Source organism: Lutra lutra, chromosome 4 (genome assembly GCF_902655055.1).
Source record: "Lutra lutra chromosome 4, mLutLut1.2, whole genome shotgun sequence".
Taxonomy (NCBI): domain Eukaryota; kingdom Metazoa; phylum Chordata; class Mammalia; order Carnivora; family Mustelidae; genus Lutra; species Lutra lutra.
Window position 1 is genome coordinate 79,167,988 of NC_062281.1, and position 14,882 is coordinate 79,182,869.

Sequence of the window (14,882 nt, forward strand, 5' to 3'; positions counted from 1 at the left end):
CAGTGTAGGAGGGTTCTCCGTTCTCCGCATTCTTGCCAGCATCTGTCATTTCCTGACTTTGACGGTCTTCTTTCACTTAGCACAATGTCTTTAGGATTCATGCATGTTTTAGCACATAATAGCATTTTAGAATGAGAGAAATGATAGATTTGGCTTTGGCCAAATTTCTTAAATTGTTTTCTGTGACAGTTCTAATATCCTTGTTAATATGAAGATAGTTTTACTGTTTTGACTTTGTTTTAAATTTAATGCTGCACTGACACAGCACTTTTCAGTCTTCCAGAAGAGTTAGAGTACTTTAATGATTTAGTTCTTTACTACTTCATTGTTAACTACATTGAAAGTTATGCCCAAGTAGCAGAAATAAGTGGGCTGTGTCAGGAATTCATACAGCTCAGGCCTATTATTTAACTGTGGTCTGCTGTGGCTGGTGAACTGTGAATTTTGTGAGGACTCAAAGTAATTCACAATCAGTTAGGCGTCTGTGTAAGTTTCAGGAGCATTGTTATTTACCTAAAGCAGTTCCTGGAGGATTTTCATTTTTAATTGCCTTTTATCTTCTTGCCACAAAATTAATGCATTTTAAATATCGGGGATCATTAAAATAAATGCACAGAATGAACATTAAGGAAGGAAGATAAGAATCTGTGAGTTTTGTTTTTCTGATCAGATTTTTTGGGAGGACTGTCTGGAGGTATATTCTGGCAATACAAAAGAAATTTAAGTGATAAGGTATTTCAGTATAAGATTTTCTTTTACAAATCATTGCCAAAGCACAGCACTGATAATAACAATAAGTAATTTAATATGGTGCATTAGATGTGTTCTTTGAAGTTGTATACAAAGCAATACTTTATAAAGTAAGTAATATTTTCTCAAGTTCACAATTTTTCTGTATAGTGAAGAATCTTGTTACATGACTGAGCCAATTAGGTTGAAAGCATCGCTTGAAGGAGATTTAGATATTTGTAAATTAATAATGAAATTACTTTTTTTTTGGTAAAACAAGTGTAAGACTAAATTATCCTAATTTAGGCATTAACTTAATCTTAGTATTTTATGAGTATTGATTAGATCTCTTTGAGTGAGCCAACTTCAAGAGAATTTTTTAAAAATTTTTTTTTTAATTTCAAAGGAATTCTTGAGCTTATATATGTATTTTAGTTCCTGCATATGAGGTAATAATAATATACCTTATGGCTTTTTTGTGCTTTGTAGAACTGATTAGAGTTCAGATTTGAGGAGATTTTCTCCCTTTAATTTGTTGGGGCTGGTATTTCTCTCTATTGATGACAGAACAGTTTTGAAGATTTTAAGTGATTTGCCAAAGATAATTTGGCAAAACTCCTGATAGGCAAAGCTTCTTCTCTTTTCCCTTCCTTCCTTTTTTTCTTTTTCTTTTCTTTCTTGTTTTTTTTAAAATTTTTTTTAATTTAATTTTTTTATTATGTTCAGTTAGCCACTGTGTTGTGTTTTTATAATTATGTCTTAACTCACACAAAGTAAAATGCTCAAATTTTAACTGTTCAGCTAAATGAATTTACATGTCCTGTGTCCTCCTGCTCAATACCTCCCTTTGACTAAATTCTCACCAAGGTTATTGTTTTCATGGTATCTATTACCAGTGATTAGTTTTGCCTAATCTTGAGCTCCATTGTAGTGGAATCATATACAGTATGCTCTTATGTATCTGACTTCTCTTGCCAGTATTGTGCTAGTGAGATTCATTCATGTTGCATTTAACAGAAATTCATTCTTTTTATTGCCATAGTAGTAATAATCCATTAAACGAATATTCTCTCTTCTGTTATTAGTGGATATTTTGGGTTACTTCTAGTTTTTGGCTATTATGAATAATCTTGCGATGAACATTCTTGTACCTGTCTTTGGATAGATGTGATCACTGTAATCACTTGTGTCTGGAGCACTTAATTCTAGAATGGAATTGCTGGGTTGTGAGGTATATGTAAATTTAGTAGATACTACAAATCAGTGTTCTCAATCAATTTACATGTCCCTCAACAAACTATGGAGAATTTCAGTTGTTCCAGTCCTGACTGACACATTGTTTTGTGTTATTTTTTCTGTCTTGTGTTATTTTTTAAAATGAATGTCTGTAATAGAATTAAGAATGACACACATATATGCTCACACTCACTTTTTAGTTCTACAAGAAAAGATTTGTACAATATTCATGAAACATTGAATACTTTTGGGACTGTTAAAATCAGCAGTCCTCCATTTCATGTAAACCTGGCTTCTGGAATCTATTTTAGTCACATATATGTTTGAAAAGTTCAACTTGGTGCTTCACCAATTCCACTGTACTGTGCATTTTTACTCTGTGGGACAGGTGCTTTTTATTGCAATGAAGACATGTTATTTCAAGTGCCCACGATTCCAAAATTTAAGTGAATATTTGCTCTTTCTCATTTAGTTTGTACTTAAATCCCAGCATTTGAATATTGAAAATACTGTCTATAAATGTTTTATAACATTAGTTTTATTTTGGTACAATATCACTGTTTTTTATGTTTATCTTTTGTTGCCTGCCTGCTTTCTGATTCCTTAGTTCTTGAATTTCTTTGTAATTCTGCAGAATATGGATCTCTGAGATCATATTTGCCACAAAGGGGAATTTTACCAGTTGCTGTTTTTCCTGTGATGTGATTATTCCACCATAAAGTAGGAGAGTTTGCATTTCAGCAACACTGGAAAATTTCTCTTAAATGTGTTGAAGAGTAAAAATAGTTTTTCTCTACCAGTGAGTTTTGCTGCAGTGAGAGGTCATCTTGTGGCCAATTCTCAGCCCAGATTGTCTGGTACAGCACAGAGAACTCTGGCTCAACCATGAAGAGAGTGGATTCCTAGGACTAGTCCCAGATTAACTCACTCTCTTAATTTCAGCAAATTACATCTCCTTTTTAAGGCTCAACTGAAAAATTGGATATCGTAATATTTCCCTTTTATTTTTAATAATTTTTAATTTTTTAATTTTTAATTTTAATTCCCTTTTACTTTCCCTTTTATTTATAATTTAATTTCCCTTTTAATTGTTTAAAAATCCTTTGAAAAATGTTAATAAATTATTTTTATAAAACGTTTTAAATTTCTTTTTTGACAGTTTTTTGATTAGTTGTAAAGGTTAGGAGATATATTTTGATTCTTGAAAAAACAAAAAGTTTACCTTAAGGAAGAACTCCGGTTGGGTGACATTTAAACAAATAGAATTTAGGAAACAATGCAATGAGTACCTAAAATATCTTTTTTGTGTGTATGTATTTTGTTGCTGTTATTAAGTCAGTCCAAATTGCCCATATGGGTGATACTTTTGTAATGGAGAAGTGAATTACTTTAGCAGTTTATTTATTTATTTATAAAAAAGATTTAATTTACTTCATAGAGAGAGAGAGAGGGAGTGCATGAGCACGGGGGTGGGGGGTAGTGGGGAGGAGCAGAGAGAGAGGGAGAAGCAGACTCCCTGCTGAGCAAAGAGCTTGCTCTACCCTAGAACCCCAGGATCCTAGGATCATGACCTGAGCCAAAGGCAGATGCTTAATGGATTGAGCCACCCAGGCATCCCACTTCAGTAATTTAAATGAAAATTATCATCTGGCTTAAGTGAGCTCTTTTACCATAAATATTTTCTAGTAAAAAAGGGTGATATAAGGTACACTGGAATTGACTAGCAATTTATATTAGCTTTCTTTTTAAAAAAATTTTTTTTAAAGATGGCGAACTTTTTTTTTTTTAAATCTTTTATTTATTTATTTGACAGACAGAGATCTCAAGTAGGCAGAGAGGCAGGCAGAGTCGGGGGGTGGGAAGCAGGCTCCCTGTTAATGGGTATTGTTTTGTCAAATGCTATTTCTTTACAAATTGATAAGATTATGGCATTTTTTGTCTTTAGCTTGTTGATACGGTAGATTACATTATTGGCTGTGGTGTATAACTCCTTATAAATAATGTAAAAAAAAACCTATGAAATTTATCATAACCCCTTTTTTTTAGTGTACAGTTAAATAAGTAGTGTAAAATATATTCACATTACTGTGAAGTAGATGTATAGGCCTTTTTTTCTTCTTAGAAATCTGAAATTCTATATCCATTATATAACTTCCTTTTTTTCTCTCTCCCCAGCCCCTGGCCACCACCATTCTACTTCCTGTTTCTGTAAATTTAACTACTTTAGCTACCTCATATAATTGGAATAATCATATAGTATTTGTCTCTTTATGACTGGCTTATTTTTTTATTTCTTACTTTTTTAATTTTTTAAAATTTATTTGACAGAGAGAGATCACAAGTAGGCAGAGAGGCAGGCAGAGAGATTGGTGAAACTAGGTTCCCCGCTGAGCAGAGAGCCCGAGGCGGGCCTTGATCCTAGAACCCTGGGATCAACTGACCTGAGCGGAAGGCAGAGACTTAACCCCTGAGCCACTCAGGTGCCCCTTATATTAGTTTTGAGATAAATTAAAAGAAAGTACTAGACAGTTACATAAAATCCATACTACCAAACAGATTTAGTTTCAGCTCCAAAAAGAAATAAGATAATGGTGCTGTGTTGTATATATATCTGCAGTATTGATTGTTACTAGGATAAAAATGTTAATTATGGAACCATATCTATTAAAGTCCCACTCATTTGGAATTTGTGTAAGATATAATGAAATTTGGTTGTATTTCTTTTGTTTGCTCATTCAGTCAAGAAATATATATTGAGTACCTACCAGGAACAGTGCGTGGTGCCAAAAGCATAGCACTGAATGGGATGGGCAGGACTTCATCTTAGGACAGCATTAGACAGGTAATTACACACTGTGATTATTTTAGTACCCTTCTGGCAGTGCTTGTAAGAGAGAAGCACAGGTCCTTTACAGTTAGGGGTCTCATCTGGGCAAGTTTGCTCAGCCTTACTGAGGAAGCAGAGGGATGAGGCCTGTACCTCCACTGTGGGGAAGTGTTTGGAGAGCATGGGCAGAGAAAGGAGAGCGGGTGGTGCTGTAGGGGTGCAGGCGTGGAGAGAGTGAGGAAGTAAGGCAGGCAGGCCCAGGGTATTCAGGACCTTAGAGATCACATAGGGTTTTAGGACTTTTCCTCAGCAGGGGGAAGCCATTGAAGAATATTAAGAATATTAAGGAGTCACATGGCATAGAGCAGCCACGGGAAGGAGGGCAGCATTTATAAGTGCATGGCCCTGGTTCTGGCATCTTGCAGCATTAGTGCTCTTCCCTTCAAATTGCTGCATGGATTACTTTTTTACTTTCCTGGGATTCTGTCACTTGTCTCTTTAGCAGTGAGGATCCTCCCTGAGGATCCTATTAAAAGAGCACCCATCTCCTTCTCTGCATTTCCTGTTCCCTTTCTTAATGGTATTTTTGTTGTATTGCACTCTAGTTCAATGTCAAACTCCAGTATGCTCTGTAATTCAGCGCTTTTCCTCTTTCTCCATTTAGATTGTAAGATCCCTGATGGAAGGGATTGAGGTCTGTTTGCATGGTTGTGTGTTCAGTGCAAGTACAGTGTCTTACACATAGCAGTCACTCAGTAAATATTTGTTGAATCAATACTGAATATAGACTAGTAGAACCTTTCTGGGGACTAGTTGAGGACTTAGAATGATGGAGGCCTTATGTTCCTTATTAGTTTCTGACATTCCAGGCAGTCTGGGGTTGTAGCTGTTGAACAGTTTATTAGAACTGCAAGGGAAAATGGGCTTCTTCATCTTTGGTTGGATTCCAACTACAAATATATTTGAAAAAAGAGTGGAGTTCCTTCTGCATACCAGATAATGTAAGCAACAGAGTAAATGTTGTTGAATGAAGGAATTCTTCAAAGTTGAGAGAGCACAGTGGATTTAAAATCCTTATATAGATGATTAAAAATGTGGCAGATCTCTAAGTATAAGATTTCTTAAATGGAAAAAGAAAATTGCAAATGAAAGTTAGGGTATAATCTTATTTGTATTTTTTGAAAAAAGATGTACATATAATGCATAGAATCTGCATTTTACACAGTGGTACTGAGGGGTGATAAGTGGGAGGTTATATTTTATGCCATTCTATATTGATTGGCTATTTTAAAAAAAGATTATTTTATTTTTATTTACTTATTTATTTAGAAAAGATTTATTTATTCTATAGAGAAAGTGGGAGGAGGGTGAGAGAATCTCAAGCAGACTCCCTGCTGAGCACTGAGCCTGATGCAGGGCTTGATTTCACAACCCTGAGATCATGACCTGAGCTGAAACCAAGGGTCCTGTGCTTAACCGACTGCACCACCTGCATGCCCGTTGATTTTATCATAAATGTGTACAAAGAATTTCATGTAGAATTAAGGTCAGTAAAATTCATGTACACAAATATTAATGAGGTTCCATACTACTTGTCAAGTCATACTTCTAGTTCCTAACTATACTTAGGCCCAGAAGCTGAGCATAGGCGATGTCCTTTGGAGTTCTGAGCATAGGAGTCAGGGAGACTCAGAGACTCATAGGAGCCAAGGGGAGTCAGCTGGAAAAGCTGAGGCTCCAGTACATCTCCAAGGGAAGGCACAGAGATTTTTTTCTTCCTTATTTGAGTCTTTGTTGTGATATTTCTGTTTGGAAGGAGCAGGATTTGATTATCTCAAATACTACTTCATCAGTTTGGCAGTTTTTGATATTGTCCTGTAAGATAGACTATTTCTCTGTCATTCACTTCTTGTTCAGCTTGTCTTTGAAATCTTGTGAGATTTCAGGATTTTCTATTAGCAATTACAGCTATTTCAAGAATGCTTTTTAAAGTCCTAATAGAATAGGAAATTCTAGCAAAAAGAAAAATATATGCAGCAGGAAAAGATCAAGATTGTGTTTACATTGAACAATGTGGAGGGTAGTAATACATTTTTATATTATTCTCACGGAAATGAGCTTAAGGGAACGGATAATACAGAATTCGGGGGCTTCTATATTTTGTCCCCCTTTTTTTTTTTTAAAAGAAACTGTTTTCTTACTAGGCAGAAAACAAAAATCACTTCACTTGGACAATATATATCTTAAAACTTTTTAAGTTTTACTTTTTTCCTCTTGAAACCAAATGGCATGATAAAAAAAATGGAATGAATATTTATTTTTCAATTAGCAAACAAGCATTTTTAAAGTGCTGGATTTTTGTTGTTGTTATTTTTTTTTTCTTTTGCCAGGGACTATGCCTAAATGCTGAGATTAAGAAAGACTCCTCTTTTGCTCTCTGGTTGAATGAAGATGACTGAGACACATGTACACACTCACGCAAAGGGATTTACAAATAGAGGTTTATATGTGGCACATGGAAGTGATTAATTCCATCTGGAGAAATCAGAAAACAGTAGTAGTTGCAGCAGCAAACATTTGTTGAATATTGTATAATAGGTACCATTGAAAACTCTTTCATACATTAACTAATGAAATTATACCAACATTCCATGGGATTTGTCCTGTTATCCCCATTTTATAGATAGGAAGCTCATTCAAGATTATGTAGTTTGCAAGTGGCTGTGTGTGGCAGGCTGTGGCAAGATTATATACTATATACTACTATTATACTACTATACTATTACCATACTATGTACTATTGCCTTTCTTTCATGGTGGGGGAGTTAACAATTGGTCTAAGTAAGACTTGGAGCAGGTAAGTCCATTCAGAAAGTGAAGAGAATGGGGCAGACTTGTTCAGTTAGTAGTTGGAGATAGAGGTCTGGTTCTCAGGTGAGAGTAACTTTTGGAACTGACATTTTAAGTTCAGTGGTGATCCTAGAATTTGCCATATTAATGGGTTGATAAGATACAAAAGAGGTAAAAGTTTGGTGATAACTCCTTCAAGAAACTTCATGTATTGGGAGGAAGAAAGATGCCAAGATGGGTACAAGGTTTAGGGACAACTTTAAGGTGGGCAAGGTTTGAATATATTTGGAGGCTGAGGAGAAGAAACCTATCAAACAGAGACTGAGGATGTAGAGAGGGGTCTGATGGACAGAGCATCGTGTAGGAGGAATGGGATTAAGACTTTTCTGGGGCCTGAGGGTCATGGACAGGAATAAGTTTGCTGGTCTCCTAGGTGAGAGAGAGGCAAGAATGGCTATAAGCATGGTTCGGTTTAGGGGTGAGATGTTGGCTGCCGGCAAATCTCTAACTAATGGTATGTATATTTTCTCATACTGCTGAGAGGGAGGGAGTGGTGTAGGACAGGAGGATAGTGGTGAGTATGGGTGCCTGGGGAATGGCAGAGAGAACAGACCAGAATTGCTTGGAGGCTTTGCAGGATTGTATAATTTTCTCTAGCAGCATTGAATTACCTTAGTCTGGGAGTAGAGATGGTGACATGTTGGCTTGATTGAAGACTGATTTTTTAGAAAAAAAATTGTTGAGTAATTTTATACATGAGAATAATAGGACACATGTGAGTGAAAGATAATGAAATGATATGATTTACTTTGTTTAATTGAAGGCAATACTTCTATCATTTGCCAGTGTTGCTATCACTGTATACTTTGAAAGTGATTTCTGGGATGGTATTTGGACTACTTCATTATGTATAATAGGTGCAAATACAGTTTTAGAACCAGGATCTTTTTTTTTTTTAAATTTTATTTATTTATCTGACAGACGGAGATCACAAGTAGGCAGAGAAGCAAGCAGAGAGAGAGGAGGAAGCAGGCTCCCCGCTGAGCAGAGAGCCCGATGCAGGGCTTAATCCCAGGACCCTGGGATCATGACCTGAGCCGAGCCGAAGGCAGAGGCTTTAACCCACTGAGCCACCCAGGCGCCCCTAGAACCAGGATTTTTAACATGCACATTTATAATGTGAATCCGGAAGCTCTGTGACAGTGAATAATCCATATTTGAAATGTATTATGTATTTCAATGTAATGTAGTAAAATGGACAGAGAAGAGAAAAGCTTCCAGTGAACGAAGATATTTTTGTGTTGAGAGGAAATTGATGATAAATGGAAGAGGAGAGAGTGCCATAGGTTGCATTTTTATTCATTATATGTAGAAACCTTGCTTAGGCTATCTCTCTAAACAAGAAAAAATGGAATTCCTCTTTCACAAAGGATTACTACCTTACTACTGCTGATTTAATTGGAAAAATAACATTCTTTTTCCCATAATGGAAGATTGTTTTAGAGCTGAAAATTCACTTTTTTGGGGGTCATTTCTGCTAAATAATGTTTTGAGTTTTTAGACAAGTTCTATTACTGGATACATAATGCTTTTGGGAATCTATGTTTACTAGTTTCTAGGTAAAATCTAAGATAACCTTTTCTTGATAACTTTTGATAATTCCACCAAATGTCCTTATATCATTGTGTTTTTGTAATTGAGTGCCTAGAATTTCCTTGAAGTGTTAGGTTTTAATGAACTTTGAGTTAAAACATAGAACTTAGTAGCATCGTATACATTAGGTGTTGTGAATTTTTATAACATTCTTGATTATCTCCCTCCCTACTTACTTATTCTTTCTCTCTTCTCTTCTTTCCTCTTCTCTTCTTCTCTTCTTTATTTTCCTTCCTTCCTTTTCATTTTATTTTTTAGATTAAATTAAATTAAATTAAATTTTAATTTCATGTTCTTGTCTCTGTTCTTATAGATGTTAGGCTCATGGTAAACATTTAGAGAAGAGCCCAGGCCAGGTGTTGCTGTTAGCTTTGCTAAAATGGAGGTGTCCTCATTATTCCTGGGAATATTATTCCTGTTTATTTCAGGTTCCAGGTTTAACCACAGTTTCCCTAGAATGGTACTATTGAACTAATAGTTGTTAAAAATTATAGAGCAAAGATCTTTTTCAAATATGCTGTGTGTATATATATATATTTCTAAATTCCTGTTTATTGAATTTCTACAAAATGTCTAGCTGTATGCCAAATGAATTACTTTACTTAAACCTAATAGTACCCCTTTGGGATATTTGGTGGGTGTCACCCTTGTTATGGACAAAGAAATTGAGTATTGGAAAGGATCAGTGACTCACCTCAGACCATTTAAATACAGACTCATCTCAAAGCATACAGTTTTATCTTTTTAATTTTGTTGTCATTCTTTGATATTTCTGCAGTTATGGAGAGCAGTATTATCTCTGTAGTGCCTCTCTTCAGGACCAAGTGAAACATTGCAAGATGATAACATTTGTCAAGCCATTATCAAGGATATAGTTACTTTGTTCCTTGATTTCCCTGTGTGTTAAGTAGTCTTGAACTATGTAGGTTTAATTTGACAGAGAAAGTCAACTGCATTTCTAAGAGGTGGAGAGGAAAACAAAAATGGAGGTTGATTTTAAAAAAGTGGCAGGAACTTTTGGAATGTCTTACAATAAGAAACTCAGTAAAAAAAAAAAAAAAAATCCAGACTTTTTGTATATGCATGATCTCATGTCTTTAAATGTTTTCCAATTTTAAAAACCTTGTGCTTCTTCTTGCATAGAGTTCTCAGTATGTGCAGTGTGTTGCTGGGTGTCTGCAGTTGATGCTTCGGGTCAATGAGTACCGCTTTGCCTGGGTAGAAGCAGATGGGGTAAACTGGTGAGTGCTCTTTTACTTTTAATGTAGAATAACATCTGAATGCATCTCTCCTTGACATTTTCAAGGAAGTTAATACATTTAATCGTCTAAAATTTTATTTTTTTCATGTCTGTTTAACAATAGATTATGCTAACCTTCATGGAAGTCAGTAACTACTAAATGGAATGTTTCCCCTTAACCTCACTTGGCCTGTGGTATTTAAGAGGTTAAGAACTCTTAACGCTTGATAGAACAAATTCTAGGTATTCAGAATAGAACAACAATTATAAAAGTATCTTGTGGTAAATGTAGGCAGAAATCAACAAGATCTTATCCACAAGAATAAATATAATCCATTCTTCATAATGTAATTAGACGATTCTCTGTGGAGTCCTAATTTGCAGGTCCAGAAACTTTGAGGAGCTACCCTCTGAGGTCAGCAAATGTACTTATAGAACAAACAACTCCCCCCTCCCCAAACAAACAAAATTCATTTTACCAAAAAGCCAACTTACTTATTCATAATGAGAGATCTTTCTACTCTTAAGCCAAATAGTCTTTTTGGTTAGTGAAGACGTTGTTTATCTGTTGGAAAACCTGTATGGGAAATTAGTTTGTCACAGAATATTGCTTGGTGAGCCAAAAGAGTTGATTGAAGACCCCTGATTCTGTGTCATCAGACTCGACTAGGCTGATTCCTCCATCTCCAGTGTAGGGATACACCTGCCAGAGGGATTTCCTCAGCCAGTATTTGCATGCAACTTCCTCAGCTGGGTTACTTCTGCAAATGGCTTTTCTTAGGACTTTCATAGAATTGTAATAAAATACTCAATTACTGTTGACTCAGTAAATTAGTAATGTTTTATTTCTTATGCAAAATTTCAATCTGTTTATACTTACTTAATCTTCAGTATGTCAGGAAAAATAGTCATGACAATTTGCCACATGGATCTTTTGGAAAACATATATTTGGCCATTTTATGTATAATTAACAGAATTATGAAAAAAGAAATAGTGAAAACTACCACTAGAAATTCTAATAAGAATTTTTAATGGTAAGGGCACCTGGGTGGCTTAAGTGATATATTTCGGCTCAGCTCATTATCTCAGGGTTATGAGATTGAGTCCTGTGTCAGGCTCTGTGTTCAGTAGGGAGTCTGCTTAAGATTCTCTCCATCTCTGTCTCCCCCGTCTTCCACTCCCCCAACTCACTTGTACACTCTCTCTCTCAAATAAAAAATTTTTTCATGGTAAATATTTCTGTAGTAAGTGAATTTTGGTGCACAAACATCCTGAGAGATGAAGGAAAACCATCATATGTCCTTTTAGCAAAATGGAATGGTCCAGGTTCTTTTTGCAAAATATTGTGTTGAAGGCTTTCATGTTGGACAGCTGAATAAGTGATAATACTGTATTTCCTTTTTTTTTTTTGTCCTTAGAGATATATTTTCACTTACTGATTCTTGAATTTGGCAAAATTCATTTATGATACAGTCATCTGAAGACTCATAGTTTGAGATTTCACTTATATGACCAATTTCATCATCATTTTTTAGAACAGAGTGCTATCTCTCTCTTTGCTTTCAACTTCTGATTCTTCTGATAATTATGAAGTGCCTTCCTCAGGTAATTGCCATTATGGATGGCAAATAAAAAGTTCTGAATTCTTTGAATTTCTGTGTTCACACAGTGTCAGAAGACTCAGCATAAGGACTCATGAGACTCAGCATGTAATCATTCTCATGGCTGGGATTTATTTCAGAGACACAGTAGATCTGGAGGAATCCATGTTAGGCTTCCTTATGTTGTATCCCTCCTGTGGGGGTCACACAATGTACTTTTTCACCAGCAGCGAGAATGTAGCAACATTTGTGTGATTTTTTTTTTCTGCTCAGGCATCTCCCTGGAGATCCAGCACCCATGGTTTTTATTGGAAGTTTGTCAGGTAGGCACCCTTTGCCTCGCATACAGGAGAATTCCAGACTCCAGAAGGACAGCAGGTGTTCAGTATAAACATAAGCATATTGTTTGAGCATACAGTATAGATATAGTGAACCACCTTTATCATTTAGGGAAAGTTTTGTATCAGTATAGGGGACTATTTACTGCTCAGATACTCAGAAGCCAGCCAAAGGCTCACTTTGTAGGCAGACTTTTCTACGAATAGTGGTTTCAGGACTGACTATATGTTAATTTTTTTATTGCACAGAAATCTAAAGGTAGACTACAGAGTTGATGTTTCCAGCCTTTTTACCTTTTTTAATAATGATGCACTGCTCGCTTCAGCAGCACATATTCTAAAAATGGAACAATACAGAGAAAAATAGCATGGCCCTTGCACAAGGATGACATGCAAATTTGTAAAAATGATGCAGTATTTTGGGCAGTACAATAAGAAAGGGTAATTATATGTTTCATTATTAGATCATCTTCCTAGATGATTCTACCATTCTCCAGTTTTCTTATAATTTTAGTCTTTAATTTTTTTTTTTTTAATGGAGAAACTTTATTTGGTGATCCAAGTGTAAAAATCAGAACCAGTTGAGCTGTCATTTTTTTTCTCTCTTTATAAAGATACACAAGCTTTCTTAGTTTTCTTGGTCAGAGACTGCACACCATCCAAGCAGTTGGACAGTTCTCCACAGCATGGACACTATTCTTCCTGGAATCAGAGCCAAGACCCTCCTTCCTTCCAGGATCCTGTGCTCAGGGCTGGCTGAGAAGCTCTCTGTCTCAGGAACAAAGCACTAAGATTGGTGCTGAGTGAAGACTCAAAACAGGAGGCATTCCAGGTCCACAGCTGGGCTGGCACAGCGGCTGGGTTCTATCACTTCAGCTATGATATCAGGACAGGGTAGTTAGCCTTGGGAGGAACTTTGAGTGTCTGTTCACAGACCTCTCAGTGGGGCTTGTAGGGGTAAGGGTAAGGCTCTAGCATTGCTATAAAATGCTGAGACTGCTTTAGGGAAGGTGCATGAAGTAGATCCCACAGATGTGAGGGACACACAGTTGACACTGTCAGGGAAAAGATTTCCTGAGCCCACAGGCACTGACTGTGCCCTCCTCCTCTTTCCTGCCACAACAGGGCTTGTCAGTGGTCTACAGAGTATGGGGGCAATGAGACACCATGACAAGATCACCCCAACCTGTGCACAATGATGTCTACCCCATGAGCCTTCCCAGAAATATGTCCTGCTAATTGTGACAATATGAGGCGACCTGCAAGACATTACCATCAGTGAAATAAGGCCTTCGGGGAAAGACAAATGATGTTTTTCCTTATTTATACATGATGTCTACAGAAAAAAAAAGAATTTTTTTTTTGTATATTTTTTTTTGTATATTCTGGAAATTTTTTTTTTTAACATAACAGTATTCCTTGTTTTTGCACCACACCCAGTGCTCCATGCAATCCGTGCCCTCTCCAATACCCACCACCTGGTTCCCCCAACCTCCCACCCCCTGCCGCTTCAAACCCCTCAGATTGTTTTTCAGAGTCCATAGTCTCTCATGGTTCACCTCCCCTTCCAATTTCCCCCAACTCCCTTCTCCTCTCTAACTCTCCTTGTCCTCCATGCTATTTTTAATGCTCCACAAATAAGTGAAACCATATGATAACTGACTCTCTCTGCTTGACTTATTTCACTCAGCATAATCTCTTCCAGTCCCGTCCATGTTGCTACAAAAGTTGGGTATTCATCCTTTCTCCAGGATCTATAAAGAACTCCTCAAACTCAACATACACAAAACAGAAAATCATATAAAAAAATGGGCAGAAGATATGAACAGACACTTCTCCAATGAAGACATACAAATGGCTATCAGACACATGAAAAAATGTTCATCATCACTAGCCATCAGGGAGATTCAAATTAAAACCACATTGAGATATCACCTTACACCAGTTAGAATGGCCAAAATTAGCAAGACAGGAAACAACATGTGTTGGAGAGGATGTGGAGAAAGGGGAGCCCTCTTACACTGTTGGTGGGAATGCAAGTTGGTGCAGCCACTTTGGAGAATAGTGTGGAGATTCCTCAAGAAATTAAAAATAAAGCTTCCCTATGACCCTGCCATTGCACTACTGGGTATTTATCCCAAAGATACAGATGTAGTGAAAAGAAGGGCCATCTGTACCCCAATGTTTATAGCAGCAATGGCCACGGTCGCCGAACTGTGGAAAGAACCAAGATGCCCTTCAACGGACGAATGGATAAGGAAGATGTGGTCCATATACACTATGGAGTATTATGCCTCCATCAGAAAGGATGAATACCCAACTTTTGTAGCAACATGGACGGGACTGGAAGAGATGATGCTGAGTGAAATAAGTCAAGCAGAGAGAGTCAATTATCATATGGTTTCAC

The 14,882-nt window shown here is 36.5% G+C and overlaps 1 protein-coding gene and 1 non-coding gene across 5 annotated transcripts in view; both read left to right on the forward strand.

Moving 5' to 3' along the window:
- ATP6V1H (ATPase H+ transporting V1 subunit H) overlaps window positions 1–14,882 on the forward strand; it is a 155,578-nt gene that overhangs the window by 30,438 nt on the left and 110,258 nt on the right. For all 4 annotated transcript variants that reach the window (XM_047727107.1, XM_047727110.1, XM_047727109.1 and 1 more), the window contains one exon: window positions 10,439–10,536. In XM_047727107.1, the coding sequence (XP_047583063.1) occupies window positions 10,439–10,536 (98 nt within the window). The remainder of the gene's footprint in view (window positions 1–10,438; window positions 10,537–14,882) is intronic.
- On the forward strand, window positions 12,789–12,896 carry LOC125099466 (U6 spliceosomal RNA). The gene has a single exon (XR_007127192.1). It is a non-coding gene; the product is annotated as a U6 spliceosomal RNA (small nuclear RNA).